Consider the following 22,705-nt stretch of genomic DNA (forward strand, 5'->3'; position numbering starts at 1 on the left):
AATTGTATCCATTTTCAGGTGGAGTTCTCAGCAGACACTCTTCGTCTGAACCTCATAGACCTCGCACGAACCGGGAGTAAGCTCATCACCGTCACTGGAAGATTGGAGTACGCTTGCACAGCCACTGATGCCGCTGATCCTGTCACCTTTACCACAAGAGATGCACACTTGGTAAGTCATTAAGATACAAATTAGGTATTTATAGCATAACACATAATACTCAGGAAAAGTGTGAACCATGTGGGTAGATTTACATGGACGGAGTAAACTCATCACCGTCACTGGACTTTTGGAATATGCTTGCACAGCTACGGATGCGCTGATCATGTCACCTCTTCTTCAAGAGATGCATAATTGATAAGTCATTGAAATATATTTTTTTTGCCTTTGATATAAGGCTTAACGTGTGAACCATGTAGAATTTTATACGGGCTGGAATAATAACTGGAAGAATATACAGGGTGTACTCGTTAAGTGTAGCCAGGTGATTCTACTGTAAATATGCACATTCATCGACTTCGATAACCATCAAACTACTTCAAGCGATTTTCATTTGCTTCATATTATATGTCTTATTCTTTATATATTATTCAGGTTACACTGAAAAAAAAAATCGCATGACATAAAGGTGACGATTATTTATTACTAGAATTTTCTTTCTAAAAACTAAAAACTTTTAAGTTGCCCCTGTTATGTTCGACCTCTTTGAACGACCTATTCGATTGAACGCCTGAAGGACGTCTACATACTCAATTACGATCATTTCTAGTTAATACGTACGTATTTTACAACTTGAAAAAACTACATCAATAAAAGCTGAAATAATAAATATGCGTGTATTCTAACGTCATTACAAAAATAAGTGGCCAATTATGAAACACAGTAATATTTTTCGTTAAAGTCAGCTGAAAGTTGTACGTTTCTCTAGAAGTTGTGGAAAGAAATTGCAACGAATTTGATTTCAGGCGTCCTTAAAATTAAACTCAACTGTGTCCACCACGACCATGCTCTTGTAAAAAAACAATGAAAACTTCAAATAAAACCCACAAAAGCTTCGTTAAAAGATCGAGATTCGTGGACGTAATTGAGTATTTTTCGGGAGACACCTCATTACCCAGAGAGCCGAAACTAAGCACCAATTAAAAACAATGGTCTGTCGCCGGGAAAAATGGTGCAACCCGAACAGTTAAAGACGTAGTTTGGGAGTGTCGAGGGCCCTTTAAGCGGCGGACTCTCGAATTTGGTCGAGTGCCCTGGAGAGCCTCTGAAGGGGGCAATGCACCCCGATTAGATTGCGTTCGATCCTAAGCGTTTTAGAGGTTGCGGGCAGACTAAGTATTCTATTGATTGGTCTGTGGCTTAGTTCGTGTTCTAGTGGTGCGACGAATACGAAAATTCGTATTCATTGAATATAAGCGCTTTTAACAAATATATTCATGTAATATTAAAAAAGTATTTTTAAATAGACTAAGGGCCAGTTGCATCAACCACATTTGACAGACTCATCATCGTCAAAGAGCAGAGATCTATGAAACTTTCCATACAATAAAATTTAACGAATGCTCTATTGGTTACAAACGGTTTGGTGCAAACGGCCCTTAATTCTCAGCATCTTAAAGCACAAGTTTTCTAGTTACAAAATATTAAAAAAAAAACGGGCCAAGAGCGTGTCGGGCCACGCTCAGTGTAGGGTTCCGTAGTTTTCCGTATTTTTCTCAAAAACTACTAAACCTATCAAGTTCAAAACAATTTTCCTAGAAAGTTTTTATAAAGTTCTACTTTTGTGATTTTTTTCATATTTTTTAAACATATGGTTCAAAAGTTAGAGGGGGGGACGCACTTTTTTTTCCCTTAAGTGCGATTATTTACGAAAATATTAATATTATCAAAAAACGGTCATAGTAAACCCTTATTCATTTTTTAATACCTATCCAACAATATATCACATGTTGGGGTTGGAATGAAAAAAAATATCAGCCCCCACTTTACATGTAGGGGGGGTACCCTAATAAAACATTTTTTTCCATTTTTTATTTTTGCACTTTGTTGGCGTGATTGATATACATAATAATAAAATAAAATAAAATAAAATAAAAAGCCTTTTATTTCCTGCTGTAAATATTACATATCTATAACTAATTTTTACTTTAAGGTGGTTAGTAGGTAGAATAATTCATTTCAGTTTTGTTTTATTTATATTTTGCTTAATTACTAGTATTAGAATGGTTAGTTTGATTATATACCTAATTATATTTCCTTAACACTTGTATGTAACAGGAACCCCTCTCAGGTGAAGGCCTCTTCCAAAGTTTGCCATTTTAAGCGGTCTAGTGCGGTTTGATGCCAGTTTGGTCCAGCTACTTTTATAATGTCTTCGTCCCAGCGAGAGTTCGGTCTTCCACTGCGACGTTTACCATCTGGGCCTTTCCATAGCGTGACGATTTTTGTCCATCTGCGGTCTTTAAGTCTTGCCACATGTCCGGCCCAACGCCATTTCAACTTTTGAGCTTGGTTGAGAGCATCTTTAGTTTTTATCACTTTTCTTATATCTGTGTGTCGTATTTTTTGGATTTTTTTTTCAAATTTAACATACTGCGTTCCATTCCTCTCTGGCATGTGGTTATTAAGCTCTTGATCTTTGTGGTGAATTTCCACGTTTGACATGCATATATTAAACATGGAATTATACATGTGTTCATAACTCTCTTTTTTATTTTTATTGGCATACTACTTTTAAACACTTCCTTTAAACTCCAGTACTTATTCCTTGTAAGTTTTACTCTCCTCTCTACTTCCAGTTCATTGTTGTTGCTGTTTAATCCAATTTGTTTTCCTAAATATAGGTATTGTTCCACGTATTGTAATAATTCATTATCCAATTTTATGTCTGATTTTTTGTAATTTGACATTATTTTCGTTTTTGAAATGTTCATTTCCAGCCCTATTTGCTGACTTGCGTTATGTAGAGTTTCGATCATGTACTGCAGATTTGGTGCTGTTTCAGCTAGTAATACTAAATCATCTGCAAATCTGAGGTGGCTTAAGGTTTTTCCTTGTATCTGTAACCCTTGTTTTCGCCAGTCTAGTTTGCTAATGATTTCTTCTAAAATTGCAATAAAAATTCTTGGGGACAAGGGATCCCCTTGCCTCACACCTCTTTTTACTTGAAAGCTCGGGCCAATCGTTTCTAGTTTTACGCGACTTGTGCTCTTGGTATATATAGTTTTCAGGATGTCTATGTATTTTGTCTCTACCTGTTGAGCTTTTAGCGTCGTCCATATACTTTCGTGGGATACAGTGTCGAAAGCTTTCTGATAATCTATAAAAGCTACATACAATGGCCTTTTTTCTCCTGAAATTTCTCTATTATTAATTCCAAAGTATGGATATGATCCATTTACACTGGTCAAAAAGAGAAATAAAAAAACAAAGTGTGATGTAAAGCTGCATTTTTGGTATGTTATTTGGGGTCCTTGGGGGAATGTAGGACTATATTTTGCAAGCAAAAAAATGGTGTGCTAACTTCGTAATCTAAAAAAAAAAGTAAAAAAATCAGACTTTTTTTGGTTTTTGCCGTTTTATTAAAAAACTATGCATTTTTGGTCAAAAGTTGCTTTGTAATGTTGAAAGCGCATTAAATTCCAAACAGTTTGACATCTTTTTTATCAATGTCCGTCAAATATTTTTTGAGATATGAAGCGTCAAAAAAAGAGCATTTTCCCCCTTTCTAATATGAAAATATTCGTTTTGTTAATATTTTGAGACAGATATCAGCAAAACAACTCAGGCTATTACATAAATTGTAAAATAAAAATGTAGAAAATTTCACTAGCTTTCATTTAAGACCAAAAGAGTGCCAGTTATTTAAAAAAATAGGATTATATCATAAGGCTAGTATAACTGGATCAGAAATAATCGGTGGATGGTAATGGCCAAATGGGATAGTTTACATATATTTACAGGAGGCGTAGCGGAGAACGAATTATTATTATTTGGGGGCTGTTCGAGTATTACTCAGACACATATTTGCGTATATCAAATCAACATTTATTTAGTAAGTTAAGTTTACGGTCAGAAAGACCTCAGGATCGCCGCTTGGCGGAAAAAAATATTTACGAGTAGAAAACCCTCATTAATTGAATCAGATTGTTCCGAAATTGTTCTTATACGGACTGGTTTTTAAAGCATATCACTGAGGGTCAATAACATCGATGCAATCTCACGAGCGTTGTCGTGGACGTGCCCGAATCATAGTATTCTCCGTTTAACGAAATATCAGTACATACATAGTATGTGTTGTATTGCACGCGCAGGTCTCTCACCGCCGCGCAGGTGTAGTCGGACCATAACTCGACGGTATACTCGCTTGTACAAAAACTGAGGAACAGCTGTCTTTTTACGCTGTCATTACATTTGGCGAATCTTCTAGCCAACATGTTTGCCCTTACTGCGGTGGCTCGCCTCTGCCTTTCTATGTCCTCCTGGTCTTTTAAACTGGACAACAAGATGTGGCCAAGATATTTGACTTCGTGTACTCTCCACAATTGATCTCCATCAAGCAAAAGAGGTGGTACATGTGTGGGCATATGTGCTGCCTCCATGAGCATAAATTCAGACTTGTCCGGATTGTATCTCATGTTATGCTGGCTGGCGTATCTCTCGCATTCTGCAAGTAACTTACGCATAGCTCCCACAGATGGTGCTAGTAGGACCATATCGTCTGCATATGCGATGTGATTTATCATTTGCCCATTGATGGAGCAGCCAACCTCGGTACTGGTCAAAGCCTGCGACAGCCCATCCATGTACACGCTGAAGAGAGCCGGAGACATACTGCCTCCTTGTCTCACGCCACAGTTTAGCCCGCTGGCTGTGGACAGAGTTGACTTCCATCTTACTACGTTCTTCTGCTGGGAATACCACTTCTCCAGTATCTTAATAATTGGCGTGGTCGCTTTCCGTTCCCGTAGTTTATTCCACAGCAATTGATGGTCAAATACAACTCAAGTGGACTTTCTATCACTACAGGAGTTATGCCATCAAGATGCAGAACCAGGACCCTCAAAAAGGAAAAAGTAAAATGTAACTAATTCTGTTTTATTTTTCTAATTTACTAAACTTCAAAATTTTACTGTATTTTATTTCTTCATTAGTAATAGTCAAATCGATGCAAAGTTAGCTTAGACAATTTTTTCAGATAAACGGATATCAAATAAAGTAAGATCGAATAGATAGCACTTTCAATCTAAAACTTTTAGCGTAAACTATTTTACCTTAACCAATCTACCAGACTCTTGGCTTCTCTATTAATAGATTTTTTTTTTGTTTACCAAAGTAACTATTCGTCTTACTGACCTTTATTTGCACTAAAACTAAAGAAAAATAAAATTTATACAATGTTATATTGCAATATATATCATATCATGAAGTATTCTGCAGATATTTGTCTAAAAATATTGGCAAAACGCTACATTTTATAAATGCGTCAAAAATTAACCTTTTTTGACGCTTCATATCTCAAAAACTATTTGACGGACATTGATAAAAAAGATGTCAAACTGTTTGAAATTTAATGCGCTTTCAACATTACACAGCAACTTTTGACTAAAAACGCATAGTTTTTTAATAAAAAAATAAAAACCAAAAAAAGCCCGATTTTTTTACTTCTTTTTTTAAATTACGAAGTTAGCACACTTTTTTTTTGCTTGCAAAATATAGTCTTACATTCCCCCAAGGACTCCAAATAACATACCAAAAATCCAGCTTTACATCATGTGAGAAACGGAACTCTTCTCTTGGGTCTATGGTTCTAGACTTTCCAGAACGATGTCAAACTGTCATCGAACGCAATTGTTTTTTATACACAGTTGTCATGTAACGCGCATAAATTGAATAAATATAGTTTATTAATTAATTACTAGTTTCAATATACAACATTGGCGACGAGTATTTAGTGTGCAAATGAACCAGTGAAATAAAAGTATAAAAGTAAAATTATCAGTGTAATAAAGTGTTAGTGTTAATTTGGCAATAATGGCGGACGACACATGAAGACTATTAAAATCTCATCGCAAGAATTTGATGTCAGATTCCGATTATCTAGACGCAGAGCTAATGGGTGATGAACCTCCTGAGGAAATCCGCAATAGAATACAACAAGTAAAAAACGGAAATATAAGTTTCATCTATAAATGTAAGAAAAACGAATTGATTGAAATTTTAGTGGATGAGAGGTTAGACTTCAGTGAAGACTCTACAGTGGATCAATTACGGAAATTATTGAGTGATCACTTCAAAAATAAAGGAAAAAAACAACAAAAAGTGCATACCTTAACAATGACCGCGTTAGGCGAATTAAAACCATTTGACGGAGAAAAGTGGGAGGTGTTTGAGCAACAGTTCGAATGTTTTATCTTAGTTAATGATATAACTGAAGAAAAAAAGTGCCTTTATTAATTACCAAATTAACGGCCAAAGTGTTCGAAACACTGACTTATTTATGTTCACCAAAACAACCAAAGGATTTAACTTATAAAGAACTAGTAAAGAGACTTCAAGACAAATATGTCAAGACTTTATCAACAACACTGGAAAGAGCCGAATTTCGGAAAAGAAATCAGTTGCCAAAGGAAAAAATTCAGGATTATGCCCTCGAGCTGAGAAAGCTGGCTGGAAAATGCAATTTTAAAGATGCCGAAGATCAAATTAAAGAAAAGTTCATGGAAGGTGTGTCATCAAAACTGATCAAGTTCGAATTAATGAAAAGTCCGCCTGAAATGACCTTGGATAAATGCATCGAATTAGGAAGAACGGTTGAAGCCGCTTTGCTCCACACAGGTAGCTCTGAATGTGTGACTGAAATGTTTTATAACCGAGAGAAAGCAAAGCCAACTTACAAACCAAGGAAAATGGATAATAGCAATAAACTTGGAGGACAATGTTACTGTTGTGGAAAACATAATCACATTAAAGCAGAGTGTACTCTAAAAAATAAATTTTGTTCAGAATGTGGAGTTCAAGGACACATATTCAGAATGTGTCCCAAAAGATCAAAACAAGTTAATGTAATAGAAACCACTACATCAGGAAATGAGGACGGTGAACGGGTGGAAACACCAGAGCACAATTTGTATGAAGGGTATACAACATATACCGTTAACAGTGTAAGTAGGATACCACCAGAATACTTAACTCTAAATGTAAACAGTCATAACTTACCATTCCAAATTGACACGGGGTCTGAGGTGACAGTGATGTCAATTAGTGATAGAAATAAATATCTGGGTAGTTTTGAGATACAAGAAAGTAAAACATTGTTTAAAAATTTTGATCAAAGTATATCTAAACCAATAGGAATTGTTACAAATATAACAGTAAGTTGTAATAATATCACTAATAAATTAAGTGTATTTATTGTGAATGATGACTTGCCCAGAGTCATTGGTAGGGACTGGCTGTACGCATTTAAATTGTGGCCTCCAAAATGGGCTGACAATATTGATAAGGAAACTTACATGTTTCAAAATGTTTCAGATGCAGAACAATTAATAAGAGACCGGTTTGCAGAAATATTTGAACCTGGATGGGGGAATTTCAAGGGCGAGGTGATCAATTTAAAACTGAAGCCTAATGCTCAACCCAGGTGTCTACCAGCCAGGCGAGTACCCTATGCACTGCGTGAAAAGGTAAATGATGAAATTACTAGATTGGTAGGAAATGGTAGAATTACAGCAGTCGAACATAGTGAGTGGGGTACTCCAGTAGTACCTATCATAAAACCTGATGGCTCGGTCAGGCTCTGTGGTGACTATAAATTAACTGTGAATCCTTGTATGGAAATTGATCACTTCCCTTTGCCTCATGTTGATGATATTTTAAATTCTTTAAAGAATGGCGAATATTACTGTGAACTGGACTTAAAAGAGGCATATTTGCAGGCTCCACTTAGTGAGGATAGTAAAGATTGTACAACTATAGTAACAGAATCAGGAACATACAAATATAATTACTTGCCCTTCGGGGTAAGTTCCGGCCCTGGGGCTTTCCAACGTTTAATGAAAAAAACATTAGCTAATATTCCTAATACTGTAGTGTTTATCGATAACATTTACATAAAGGGTGATTCGTTGCAAGACACTTATGAAACATTGTGTCAAGTCTTAAAAAGTTGCATGATTGTGAATTCAAATTAAAATCACAAAAGTGTAAGTTTTTTACTACTCATCTAGATGTATTTGGGTACCGTGTAAACAAGAATGGTATCAGTGTGATTCAGTCTAATATTGAACCATTGTTAAATGCTAATGCACCAAAAAACCTGACCATGCTCAGATCATTCTTGGGTAAAATAAACTACTACTCTCGATTTTTACAAGACATGGCTACAACGCTAGCACCTTTATATGAATGTACTAAAAAAAACAAATTTATCTGGACAACAGACTGTGATGAAGCATTTACGAAAATAAAAAGAAAATTAGCTTCTGCAGATAATCTTAGACATTATGATCCTAATTTGCCACTGATCTTGACTTGTGATGCTTCAGATACCGGGCTCGCAGTAGTATTATCCAATAGAGATGAACAGGGTGTTGTAAAACCGATTGCATATGCTAGTAAAAAATTAAATGATGTTGAAAGAAAGTATTGTACAATAGACAAAGAAGCAATGGCAGTGATTTTTGGAATCACCAAATTTTACAATTATGTTTATGGTCGTTTCTTTGAGCTTGAAACTGACAATGCAGCTCTGACAAGAATTTTTGGCCCAACTAAAAGTATTCCAAAAATGGCTGCCAAACGATTGCAACATTATGCAATTTTTTTATCTGCATTTAATTATAAAATAAGGCATATAAAAACCAGTATTAATCCAGCTGATTTTCTATCAAGGTCCGTGTCTGAACAAAAGGATAATATAAATGATGATATAAATATTCATCCTGTATTTGTGAACGCTAGTTATAGTGTGTTGAGTTATACTAACGATTCCAACATGAAAACCTTAGATTGGAAAACAATTCAAACAGAATCAAAAAAAGATGTTGTTTTGTCCAAATTAATAAGGTATTTGACAGATGGCTGGCCAGAAAAGAAAAACTTAGATAAAGAAGTGTTACCATTTTATAGCAGAAGGAATGAGTTAACTATGGACAGAGGTTGCTTATTTTGGGGATATCGAATATTAATACCTCACACTGTTCGAGAATCGGTTTTGGTTGAATTGCATAAAAGTCATTTTGGAATCATTAGAATGAAAGAAATCGCACGCTCATATTTTTGGTGGCCGAACCTTGACTCAGAAATAGAAAACATTCCCAAAAAATGTATAACTTGTTTGCAAAATAGTAAAACGCCTTCGAAAACACAGAAACCGTGGCCTGTTCCCCCTTCAGTGTGGTACAGAATTCATGCTGATTTCCTGGGCCCATTTTATAATAAAATGTTTCTGGTCATAGTAGACAGTTATTCTAAATGGCCAGAGATATATGAAATGACTAATATTACTAGCTCTCGTACAATAGAGGTATTTGAAAGTGTATTTTCTCGTTTTGGATATCCAGTTCATTTGGTGACAGACAATGGTCCTACATTCACCAGTCAGAATTTTAAAGACTTTTGTAGTAATGGCAACATTAAGCATACATTTTCACCGCCGTATCATCCAGCGACGAACGGTGCAGCTGAACGATTTGTGGAAACTTTTAAGTCCGCTATTACTAAAATTAAAGAGAGTGGACTAGATTTACGATCTTCTATCAATCTGTTTATGTTTGACTATAGAAGTACACCACAACGCACTACAGGAATATCACCTGCTCGCCTAATGTTAAACCGAGAAGTAAGAAATAGATTTAGTTTATTGCGCCCTCCTCCTCTGTCAGAAGTGGTGCAGGAGAGAGTGGAAAAAAGGGACCAAGGGAGAAGGGATATCAGCTTTGTAATAGGTCAGAAAGTAATGGTTAAAGACTACAGGAAGGACAGCAGGCCGTGGGTTCAAGGGCTTGTTATAGAGGAGTCAATACCAGGAACTACCTATGTGGTAGATGTAGAAGGGTTTAAGTGGAAACGTCACATAAATCAGATGTTAAGCTGTTCTAATGAGTTAGAAGATTTATGTTAGTTTAGTTTGAGTAGGAGGAATTGTTAATTTGGTTTAACTAGTTAATTTACTAAAATAAGTGGAGGAGAGTGTGAGAAACGGAACTCTTCTCTTGGGTCTATGGTTCTAGACTTTCCAGAACGATGTCAAACTGTCATCGAACGCAATTGTTTTTTATACACAGTTGTCATGTAACGCGCATAAATTGAATAAATATAGTTTATTAATTAATTACTAGTTTCAATATACAACAACGGACGGACGGACAGACAGACATGGCGAAACTATAAGGGTTCCTAGCTGACTACGGAACCCTAAAAAGATACAACCCCTACGATAAAGATTATATTTTATGATATATACGTTTCACAATCCGCAATTGGAGATTATTTGTGTGAAGCTGTAAGTTTAAATAATGATTTTGCTAATGATAGCCTTAATATAGCAGACATGGTTATATATTTGAAGAATACAGTCCAGTGGATGTAATCAGATACAAGCACAGCTATGATAATCGTATTCATGAAATTGTGAAACTACTATTAAAGTACTAGTAGTACCAGGAGTTGCTACTTTTAGTATGTTTAAAAAAATATAAAGCTACTCAGAATTTAAATACATTCGTTTCACGCAGTCTGAAACTAGAAATACCTAAATAATTGTATGTAAACTTGTAAGTTTGAATAATGAATTTGCTAATAATACGAGTAGATTAATATTGTCCACTTCGTCTTTCTATTTGTATATAGACAACAATACTCTTTGGCGATAAGACCGCATATTGTCTGCCTTTACTCTCTATAATGTATTGTTTTCTCTAAGCTGTATTTTTACTGCGGTGTATATTTGTACTTTTAATTTAAAGAGTTTTTCACCTGCTTCTACACAATTGGTGAAACTGTACCAAATTCATAAAAGAGCTATTATTAAGAGTTTTGAATGATTCACGGTTATTTTCATTAGACTTATATTGATTGGGAGCTCGACAAAAATCAAAAAGGTAATCACGGTCTATATCCCGGTCAATATAAGTCTAGAGCTATTATTGTTGGTTTGTTCTTGTTAAATTGTGAAAATACTCTGTGTTCATATTTGTAACACTACAACTAGGCACATCACTAGTACCTACTGTAGTATTAACTTGGCGTGAATAGGCAACATTATTGAACACGATGTGTTTCATAAACGATGTGATGTTGTTTCTAGATAACCTATCGGGAGCAATTATAAGAGGTGTACTGACATTATCGAAAATATTTGTTATTTTTCTTTGATCAAATTATCAGGTTTATTTTTAGTGGGCAAATAATCAATATACCTATAAGTTTAATGGCATGTTTTATTAATTAAGCACTTATGTGACATTCAAACACAGTTTATTATTGTTTATGAATAAATGAAATAAAATGTATCTTGATTAGACAAGATAATACATTAGACGTGAAATATAAATATTAATTACTAAAGAGACATTCTTAGGCCTTGATTTAGACGGCGTGCGATCTCTCATTTTAGTAACATTGCCGGCCGTTACATATACAATTTTACACAGCTATCAAATACCGCAATGTATTAAAAATCGTATGCGAGTTCTCGTAACGTCTAAATGGGCCCTTACTCAGATTAACTTAAATAGTCCAGTCCCACCCCCACGGTAAGCTCAAGAAGGCTTGTGTTGTATGTACACAGACAACGATATAATTATGTAATGTAAAAATACTCAAAAAACATCCATGACTGTAAAAATATGTCTTAATCACACCAAAAAATAGGGACACCGGTATTCGAACACAATGCCGTCGGCTTACCAGACAGGGTCCATTACCAAATATGCAGCCGCCAAAAGATTTATGTTTACTAAAATGCTTTAAAAAAGAGAATAAACGATTAAGATTGAATAGAGGAAGACAGGTATTACGTATACAAGACAAAATTTACTAAGGACATTATCAAAATCGAATTTAGTTTAACATTCTGGTCCAAGAGGAGACCCTTGCGGTATTCAAATTCCTAACATACGTCAATAACTCATTTCCTCAAATATTTAACAATTAATCTTATTGAAAATGCCTTAGGAAATGTTATTGTTGGACGGTTAGAGGTGAAATTGTTAGTATCTTGTCCTATCGAAGTTATAAATCGTGATACAAAAGGTCAAACGCTTCTTATGAATCATTGCAATATTAAGGCTTCTGTGACTTGCACTATGAACCAATTTGCTAATTGTAGTTACTATAGGTATACGCTATGATTATTTTTTGGAGTATTGATGTTTCTGCCTATACTTGGCAGTAGTTTCGAATCAGAACTGCGGGTCTAGCCAAAACGATAACCGCTGACGCTTCGTGGCAATCGAAACTCAGTTTGGCTCTGTCGCGCCACTACAGAAAAGCGAAAGGTAGAGCTAGTAGCATAAGCGATTGTGACAGTGGTTAGGTACTCTGAAGTTTGGAGGTCTGTAGGTACCCAATTACGAAGTTGTCAAGGTTACGTCAGAATTCGGTTCTATTCAGTTATTCTAGACCTGTGGGATTATTGTTATTAGTTTTGGAGTCCGAATAGCCAATGTTTTTGAATTAGTTGTATGTTGTTCTGACGCTTTGTGACAAGTTTGTATCTGCAGTTTAATTTTGTTCAGTGATGTTATCAACATTCAGGGGGAAAAGTTGGTTCCTAACTTATGTGCAATTTTATTCAGCGTACAATGCGTATAAAAATAGTGTTTTAAAAAAAATGTGAAAATGGTTACACAGAAAATATTGGATTCGGTTTTTCATTCAACTCAGTAAGGATACGGAACTTAGGGCCGGTTTCATTAAACCCTCTGCCACCGTTAAAGTTTCCGTTAAATTCTATTGTATGGGAAGTTCCATAGACGTCTGCTGCGTGGCGGTGATGTGTCTGTCAAATGTGGTTGATGCAACTGGCCCTTATACTCAAATATATCTAATCAAATCATTATTATACCTCGAATGGCCTGACCAAGCTACATGACGTTATTTATTTAAGGAAAGTACAATATCAGATCAAAAGACGAGGAAGATTGAATTCTTTTATATTTCATGTCTTCAATAGTTTAATCAAATACTAAACCAATAATGTTAATATCGACCGTACACAATGCCTAGCCGAACTAGTAAAGGGCATACAAATCAATACATTACTCCAAACTGATCAAATTCAAGCCTATAATAAAGGGATTAAGGTCGACCAGCGGTTAGTTGAGAAGAGTAGGCACTGATAAAGGTAACTGCATTACAACGACAAAAGTGTCCAAATGTTCAATTTTATTTAACACTTTCGAAACCGGGCTCTACGCGGCGCTACGACATTTTCGCTACATACGGGTTTCCCCATGTAATCGGCTACGCTTCTACGAGCGGTGTGCCCGACAGTCGGGTTCTTGGTAGCGAAAGTGTTAAATAATATATTTTTTCATACAGTTGCTCAAAAAGTGCCCGTTTATTGGCTGTTTAGCGTGCGAGAAGTTTTATTTTTCGTACTCGTGCGTATAAAGTATGCGTTCGATTCGATTCGTATGGTCGATTGAATTAAAATGTAGGTATATATTAAAGAATCGTTCCAAATCGTAAATGTTTATGTTTTTATGGCACATAATGAATTAAATAAATTGTTGGATGGATAGCAAAATCGAAAATATGAACACAAGTTTAAAAGCTTCAAAGATAGGTACGTCAATGTCAATGCGAAAATAGGGAGTTCGGATTGTTTATCATTTTAAGTATTTCGTAGTAATAGTGTTTTTTCGCAACTGTATTAAAAAACGTCGTTCGTCACACGTGCGAGAATTTCATTCTTCACTCGTCTCGAGTTTTGCCACGTGCCGCTCTCGACTATACTTCTCGCACTTATAACGAAATGTACAATTTTAATGCAATCGATGAAAATATTTGACATCTCCTAAGATGATCAGAACACATTTTGCTATTTGATCTAATAAGCACCAAAATCACTGTAATCAGTGTATGTTTTATCGATGGTCAATTGGTTGTACCTAAACAAGTTGGTTGCCAAGAGTCCGGTCATTTAAATAGTCAATTGTGGACGCCCTTGGCGGGGCCTTCTGGAAAATTAACTCATTTCAAGCGCTCTTATTGTTCTTTTAGTATGGTTTTTATTGCTCTTACTTAAATTTGAAGCAACCGCCAGGCTTAGGTGTCTTATTGAGTTGAAATTTAGAGCATTCTGTGACTTTGTAGACCTTGCCATATGGAGCTTACATAATTCTGTCGAAAAGTGGCTTAAGTAAACGCTCATTGTTTGACACTGGTTCACCGAATCTCACCGCACTATTTTTACATAGTTATATACATGTATATACTCACGTCTGTATTCTCATAAAGGGTAGGCAGAGCACTTGAAACTGTTCAAGTTTAAGTGCCACTCTTAACAACAAATTTGTGATACTGTGAAGTATTATTGCTGCTGGGAAATGGTTATCTGCTACGACGAAAGGCTCCTTTTGTGGCTTGGATATATGTGTAGCACTTTAAACCAACGTAGCGCGTAGCTTGCGTAGGCAATGAACGCATTACAAATTTGGTCTTTATTAGGTATTTTATTTTGTCTTATTGCCCGATTAAAACATTAAGATAATCTTACATTAAAGTTCATTTGGAGAATCGGTTACTTTTCTGTTTGAGATATTGTATTAAGTGTGTATTTTGTCAAGTAGTCTGTCGCGCTTGCAAATTCGTAAATATGTGTGATAGGAAAAACTTTGAACGTGGCTTTGCGGTAGGTTCTTATGACTAAAATATAAAGGTGTCAAGAGGAGCTGCGTAATCCAAATACATACATACATACAATCACGCCTGTATCCCATGAAGGGGTAGGCAGAGCACATGAAGCTACTCAAGTTTCAGTGCCACTCTTGGCAAATAAGGGGTTGAAAGAAAACGAAATTGTGACATTGTAGTGACAGGTTGCCTCTCGCCTACGCCACAATTTAACCCATATCCCACAAAACAATCCAAATAAACATCATATTTGATACATCTAGTTATAGTTTGCACATATACTTCTATAGATATTGTTAACTTTTTCTAAAAAAAATATTCTTCTCTTCTGTATGAAGATAAATCTAATCTAATACATTCACACAATAACACCAGGACTTCATCGTTTCAGTAAATATTTTTCTTCTTTGTAAGCTTGGTCTTTTCAAGAATATCATAATAACCCAGCTTTTTGAATATTATATCTATTTCTTCGAATGAAATATTTCAAAGAAAACAGAAAGAGAATTCTCAGAAATAAATATAACCAGGCCAAACCATTCAGCTATGTAACTTGTGTATTTATAGACAAATCTGTATTGATATACACCCGATTTACTTCTTTCAAGTGGTTTTAGTGTTAAATTTTATATGGACTTAGAGTAAAGTCTATTAGCCTCATGTATTTTTTGGAATAGAATATTAAGTTATTAGGGAATGACTTTCAATAATTAGCTAGTATGGCTCTGTGATCCAAAGAGGATCTTCGCCTCCAAAACAAGACCACGCGTTTAGTAAGTTTAGATTAGAGTTTCAATAAATAAATTTGTGTATATACAAATTTTAAATAAAATAAAAATAAATAAAAATAAATATAAATATTATAGAACATTGTTACACAGATTGACTGAGGCCGACGGTAAGCTCAAGAAGGCTTGTGTTGTGGGTACTCAGACAACGATATATATAATAGATAAATACTTATATACATAAATCAAATACTTATATACATATTTGATTTAATAGTTGGCATTTTTATCCGAATTGGTGGCAAAGAGCAAATCAAACGATAGTGTTGAGTAGAGGAAAAGACGGTAGGCCTCTGCCCAGCAGTGATTTACTAAAACAGGCTAATACCAGAAAAAAAAAGCTTTTAATGAAGTAGGCTGTTTTTTTTTAACACAGTTAGACAGAGTTCAAGTCGAATCGTATATCTATATAAGCAGTCACTATTGCCTATGAACGTCTGCAACTGAATTATGTGATGAGTAACCTCGCTTTAAAAATAGATTTCCCAATAAGTCAGTCGGGAGTGTTCTTAGCCATGTTTCATGAAAATCGGTCTACTATGTTGCGGATGGGGGTTTTTTCAAAATTTTAAGTTAATGGTTAGTTTATATTCTTAAAATAATCTAAAACAATAATAAACATACCGCAACGTAAAGTGAGTTTAGTTTAAAGTGTAATTAGATAGTTTGGGCGTGAAACTCAATCTAACAACTAAACTAACTTAATTAGTTACTTGGGCAAATTAACGAAGTTTTTAGTTAACGACCCTTTTTATCAAAGGTCACTGTGTGGGCTAATATGTGAATATAACATAAGTTACAAAAATATAACCTAACCACAAAATTAAAATTTTGAAAAGACCCCCGACCGCGACATAGTAGACCGATTTTCATGAAACATGGCTAAGAACACTCCCGACTAACTCAGCTTTCAGACAAAAAATAAATAAATCTATATCGGTTCATCCGTTCGGGAGCTACGATGTCACAGATGTCAGACAGACAGACAAAGAGACAGACACGTCAAACTTATAACACCCCGTCTTTTTTGCGTCGGAGGTTAAAAAACAAAAACTAATAAATTATAAAAGTAAGAAAAGTTAACCGGACTAAATAACCATGTAGCATTAAGTTCGCCTTTTGTAACTGTATATTTTTACTGTGCAATAAAGTTTAAATAAATAAATAAATAAATTATGGCCGTATCAGAATCCGTGGCCGAAAGGCCGAGTAGTTGAGGCATCCGTGGCTATAACGGAGCACGAAACGTCTTGGTGGATTAGGCCCCGTAGACGAATGGCGTTTCTGCGACGCGAAACGCCACCGAAACGCCGCAGAAATGTAGTCTGGCTCTGTCGCGCCAATAAGCAAGAGCGATAGAGATAAATAGCTACGAAAGAGATATTATCGTCAGCGTTTGTGCATTCGGCTACGCGGGCATTTTCAGAATTTAGGACCCCCCAATTAGCGTAAGTTGGTTAACTCACTGTCAGTTTTGTCGCGATAAATTAGCATGAAATTTCAATGAAAATATTGTTTTTGTGTTACATAAACTTTAAGCTATATAATCTATATTCAGAATATGAAAAAACTCAATTTTTGGACAGATTTTATGCTTAATTGTCGTCAGAAAACTGACAGCGAGCAAATTTTTGTTTACAACTTACCCTTACAATAGTTATTTGTTATTCAAGGGGGCAAAGTTGTATTTTAACGCCGAGTGTGGAATTGAAAAACGAGCAACTGAAAGGAATCCATAGTTGAACCACGAGCGAAGCGAGTGGTTCGAGAATAGAATCCTGAACCTAGCGAGTTTTTCAATACACGAGAAGTAAAATACATTTGCACCCGAGTATAACACAAAACTTTTCCCCTCACTATAGCGAGGAAACTACAACGCAAGAAATGCGTTTATCACTGCTTCCACAGGCGATAAATCATCTTTATTCATAATTCATAATTCATAATTCATTTATTGCATTTGTAATCATGTGTTACACAAGGTCTTACAATAGGCTATTTACAGCAAAAGATCACATGAACCCTGTTAGGGTATACAGCAACATACTTAACTAAGACTAAAACTATAACTATTTACATAAAATGGATTTTTAAATAACATGCATTTTAAGCAACATTACATTACACGGACATGTAGTGGCAAAAATTATTTTGAAATTGATAAAATTTATTGGTATAAATTTTAATTTAATTTAATTTATAATCAATTTCATTTTTAGGTTTTCTTATTATTACTAGATTCACCTACTTTTATCAATTTTAAAGCAGTTAATTTGACTTTATTCAAGGTTAAATTACTTTAGCCACTAGTGGATGAAATGCGTTTTTACCAGCTGGTATTAAAGGACAAAACACGTGTTTCCGAGCTAGTGAGGGAAAAAAATAATTATAAACAAGCCTCGACTGGAGGCCTTGATCGCTTGAACTTTAATAGGCATACTTATGGCATTCTGTTTTCAAATAACACCAATTACATTTCGGTTGAGTGAGAGCAGTGTGACCCACAAACCCTTGACATGGGTGGGTCAAGGCAGTTTGAAGTTTTCCTTAAGGTCTGACAAACCCGATCGCTATCGGGTTGCCCAATCCGAGGGTTAAACTGAGAACACGTACAACAACTTCGTCCACTCGATTCTGTGATTTTCTTTCAACAATATATTCATATTCATATCCCACGAAACGCTCACAATAATACTATCTCTTTTGGTAGTTATCTCTATTATGGCTCTTGCGTATCAATTGGCGCGACAGAGCCAGACTACATTTCAGCGGCGTTTCGGTGGCGTTTCGCGTCGCAGAAATGCCATTCGGCTACGGGGCCTGACTAGATTTCAAAATTATATCGCTCATTAAAAAAAAATAGCATTTCACCGATTTTGCGAAGTTTTTCATACATACATACATACATACATAGAATCACGCCTGTATCCCATAAAGGGGTAGGCAGAGCACATGAAACTACTAAGAAAGTCTCAGTGCCACTCTTGGCGAAGTTTTTCAAGTGATGAAATTGAGCGCTATAAATAAAAATATTGACCTCCAGAAGGCCCAAATACAGTTTTGAAAGCAAATTTTGGACCCAAACTTGAAGCTCAAAAAATGTCAAGTGTTATAGTGTATAATCAGTATAATGATAGTTCGTAGTGTGTCCAGTTGCTGAATATTTTTGGTCCACCGTTCAAGGTACCTACACGCGGCAGACCTGTCCATCCTGGTTCCAGCTGGTATGGAACGCTGTCGATAAGTTTAGTGGGCAAGGAGACCGTAAAGTTCCGTGCCGGATACGCTCCTAGCACGGTCATGGTAGTTTACGGTCTAGTGGGCAAATACCTTATTTTGACGGAGCGGACACGCGCCGTGCAGGACAGGTGACGGACGCGAGCCGGTCCCTTGAAAAAACCCCCGTAGTGAACCAATTTCCATGAAACATGCCTCCCGACTAATTCAGCTTTCAAAAAAAAATCTAAATCGGTTCATTCGTTCGGGAGCTACGATGCCACAGACAGACAGAGAGACAGACACGTCAAACTTATAACACCCCGTCGTTTTTGCGTCGGGAGTTAAAAATTATACAACTCGAGATCTGGAGCGCAGTTCAGCGATATTTTTTTTTCGTCAAGTCTCAAATTGCGTAAGTAACAAGAACGCATAGCTAATGGAGGTACATAATGTCTTAATTTATTACATGTCACGTACTGCCGAGACATGTGCTGAGTATTGATCACAGCAATCGATTCACCACAAGGTTACGATGTCGGTACCGATAGGAGCATGACTTTGTAATTCCGATTTTAGGACTAGTGAACGATCAAACTAGAGGTTAACCAGATGTCAAATAACTTGTAGTTGGGTTAAGGTCATTTTCATTTTACATACATACAATACATACATACAATCACGCCTGTATCCCATAAAGGAGTAGGCAGAACACATGAAACTACTAAAGCTTCAATGCCACTCTTGGCAAATAAGGGGTTGAAAGAAAACGAAACTGTGACATTGCAGTGACAGGTTGCCAGCCTCTCGCCTACGCCACAATTTAACCTATATCCCATAGTCGCCTTCTACGACACCCACGGGAAGAAAGGGGGTGGTGAAATTCTTAAACCGTCACCACACAGGCAACATAATATACATAGGCACAGGCACATAGACATATAATTTTTAGTGAGAAAATGAAAAAGTTTCGTTTCACAAACTGTCGCTCTCCCAACTTTTACTACATACGATTTTTGGGAGTAAAATGAATTGAAATCAACCAACGATGAAAAATAAACCACATCGGTACTTGTAATATTACTTAGTTACGTTAAAAAACCTTCAGTCGTTTCATTTTAGCAATCCTCTTTTGCTTTATTCCTTTCATAACAATCCTCATTTCGAGTGCTCTTAGGGTTTCCGTTCTTTGAGGTCTTATTTATATTTTAGAAGATTAAAGGTAGTTCAGTACCTGCTGGTTGATTAGATACGTTTCTAATGTTTGAAATGATTAATATAACTGGGATCAACTCATTGTTGCCAGTAAAAATTGGATAATGTATTAATTTAGCACTTTAGTCGTATTGAACAATTTTTGATTTGTTCGTATTAATTGTGATTTATGTGGCGTAGGCGGGAGACTATAAGTACATTGTTTGTTTTGTAACTGTTTGTTTGGTTAAAAATGAGAACGTTTGATACAGTATTATGGTTCGTTTGTTACACGACGTTCAATAATATTTCTACAAAGCGGAGTTATGTTCGCTGTTTTATTGTACTGAAAAATGTGTACTTACACGAATGAAAGAGGTAATTTACAAAGCTATTTTCCTCAAAACTTACACGAATGAAAGAGGTAATTTACAAAGCTATTTTCCTCAAAACTATCTGCGTTATTTCAGTTATTTGCTCAATACGTGTAGTATTAAAAGTACTTATATGTATTTAAATTGAAGGATTTAAAAACCGGCTTTTTTGATTTTCTAGAAATTTTCTCAGTTGCGACGAAATGATATAAAATATACTCTTTTTTTAATACTACGTCGATGGTAAACAAGCATACGGTCCGCCTGATGGAAAGCGCCTGCATATATCTCAAGGGGTATGACATGCGCGTTGCCGACTCATTAGAAACTTGTACACTCCTTTCTGCTGTGCCGTCAGCGAAAAGGGCTCTGTACGTTTCGTTGTGTGGAAAGGTACTCTAATAAGTTTTTTAGTCCTACGAAGCGGTAGGTGAATCTTACAAGGCTGTATGTATCGGAACTCATAAGGTTCTATAAAATTTCTGTTTTATTAAATTTGTGTTTACTTATACTTACTTATCTTAGTTTTCTTTCCAGATCTTGCCAAAATGGGAAGCAGTGAAAACCGGAACGATATCATTCAAATTTAGAACGAATGAACCGAACGGTCTCATTCTCTTCAACATGGGCGCCAAGCCACCAAGGGTAGGTTGCACGGTAAGGGGTGAAGCTTTTGGGGTTGGCCTATCAATATCCAAATCATCTTCATGATCATCAAAGAGATCATCAAAAAGACCATTAAATTCATCGATTCGATCATCTACGTCATCAACATTGACATTATCATCAATACTTAAGGTTTCATTATAGAGAATTGCATTTCATTCGAGGTGTAGGTTTATTTTGCTCAAGTTAAGGGACAATGTCCTGTGATCTGTATAAATTTAAAAATAAGAATCATGTCTTTAGTCTCTGCATTGCTTCAGGATACTACGGGTTGGATTATGTATTTTTTGCTGCTATCCAGTGCAATGAATCGCAAGGAATGTGAAGAATCTTTGATTTACTCAATTTTACTTAATCACATTGTTTATCATTATCAATCACTCATTAATCAGCTTTAGAAAACTTCTTAATTTATCCATTAAAAAACGTGTCAATTAAAACGCGTAGGTTCACTATTTAAAGCAGCGATATACATACCTACAAAATAGTTTATGATTGCAATTCTCTATAGATACAAATATTATTCAACGGATATATAATTTTGATTTGATCAGATAAAAAAGCTGTCGATCAAATCAAAATAGTCCCTTGAAAGCCTGCATGGTAGGCTCAGACGAAAAGTTACACATTAAATAGGGGAATTTGTGTAAGGTACCTTATAAAGTTTCACCCACTTTTTAAGTGTTGAAGTGTTTTATGTTTATATGTTACTTGGGCACTGTAGAAGCGAGCACCGACACATAGGAAACACGTATTTTGTGCTTGGGAAAGGAAGGAATGTCTAATTTCTTAGACATTTTTGAAACACAGGATTGTATTGCTAACGCAGAAGAATTATCAAGCTTGAGTATAGAGAGGGCTTTATTAATACCTACACAAATTTGCACTATTGCTTTATTATAATTCTAAATCACTTTAAATACGTTTCCAATTTAATTATCATTCTGATCTTCAAGTTTCTACCAGTCGATCTCTTTAATTTTCTCACAAGCAACTTCGAAATTCTTTTTAACTAGTTTACCAACTTGTAGATCTAAAACTTTTGCCTTTTGATTCCAACGAACTCTTTTATCGTCGCTAATCCGATCAAACCCAATAGAAGCATGCCCAGAATTTCTGTGTTCAAATCGTGAATAGTTTGCATGCATTACGTGAGTTCGCGACAGTTTTTATTTTACGAGTTACAGTTTTATTGATTTGTGCTAGGCTAGGTTCTATTTTACGTTTGTGTTCAGTGTTATTTGATTGCATGGTTACTGTTGTAGTATTTTATATAGTGGAATTCAATGGTTGGAATTGATTGTTCAATGTCACAGCTTTATTACTATTATTATTTTGTGGCCATCAGTAAACCCAGCAAATTGAACCATTTTGGTTAGTAAGCTCTTCAGAAGAACTACTTAAGATGAAAAGCTTTTTATCACTTGTCACCTTTTGATGTAAGCTTAAATGTGAACTTTTTGAGTATTTCGACAAATTTTACTCTTCAAATAAAAATTGCAAAAACAGGTATTGCTAACTCTTTGAGTTAGCATAAAAAAACTATAGCCCAAAACGCTACTTATTAATATGTTTAACCTTTTGTATGCATATAATTCTTGGAAC

General features: G+C 35.5%; 1 protein-coding gene across 1 annotated transcript in view; it reads left to right on the forward strand.

Annotated features, from left to right (window-relative positions):
- LOC125232507 (neurexin-1) overlaps positions 1 to 22,705 on the forward strand; it is a 385,338-nt gene that overhangs the window by 341,882 nt on the left and 20,751 nt on the right. The window contains exons 10-11 of the mRNA XM_048138206.1: positions 19 to 171; positions 20,972 to 21,079. Coding sequence (XP_047994163.1) covers positions 19 to 171; positions 20,972 to 21,079 — 261 coding nt within the window. The remainder of the gene's footprint in view (positions 1 to 18; positions 172 to 20,971; positions 21,080 to 22,705) is intronic.

The sequence above is a fragment of the Leguminivora glycinivorella genome, chromosome 13 (genome assembly GCF_023078275.1).
Source record: "Leguminivora glycinivorella isolate SPB_JAAS2020 chromosome 13, LegGlyc_1.1, whole genome shotgun sequence".
NCBI lineage: Eukaryota > Metazoa > Arthropoda > Insecta > Lepidoptera > Tortricidae > Leguminivora > Leguminivora glycinivorella.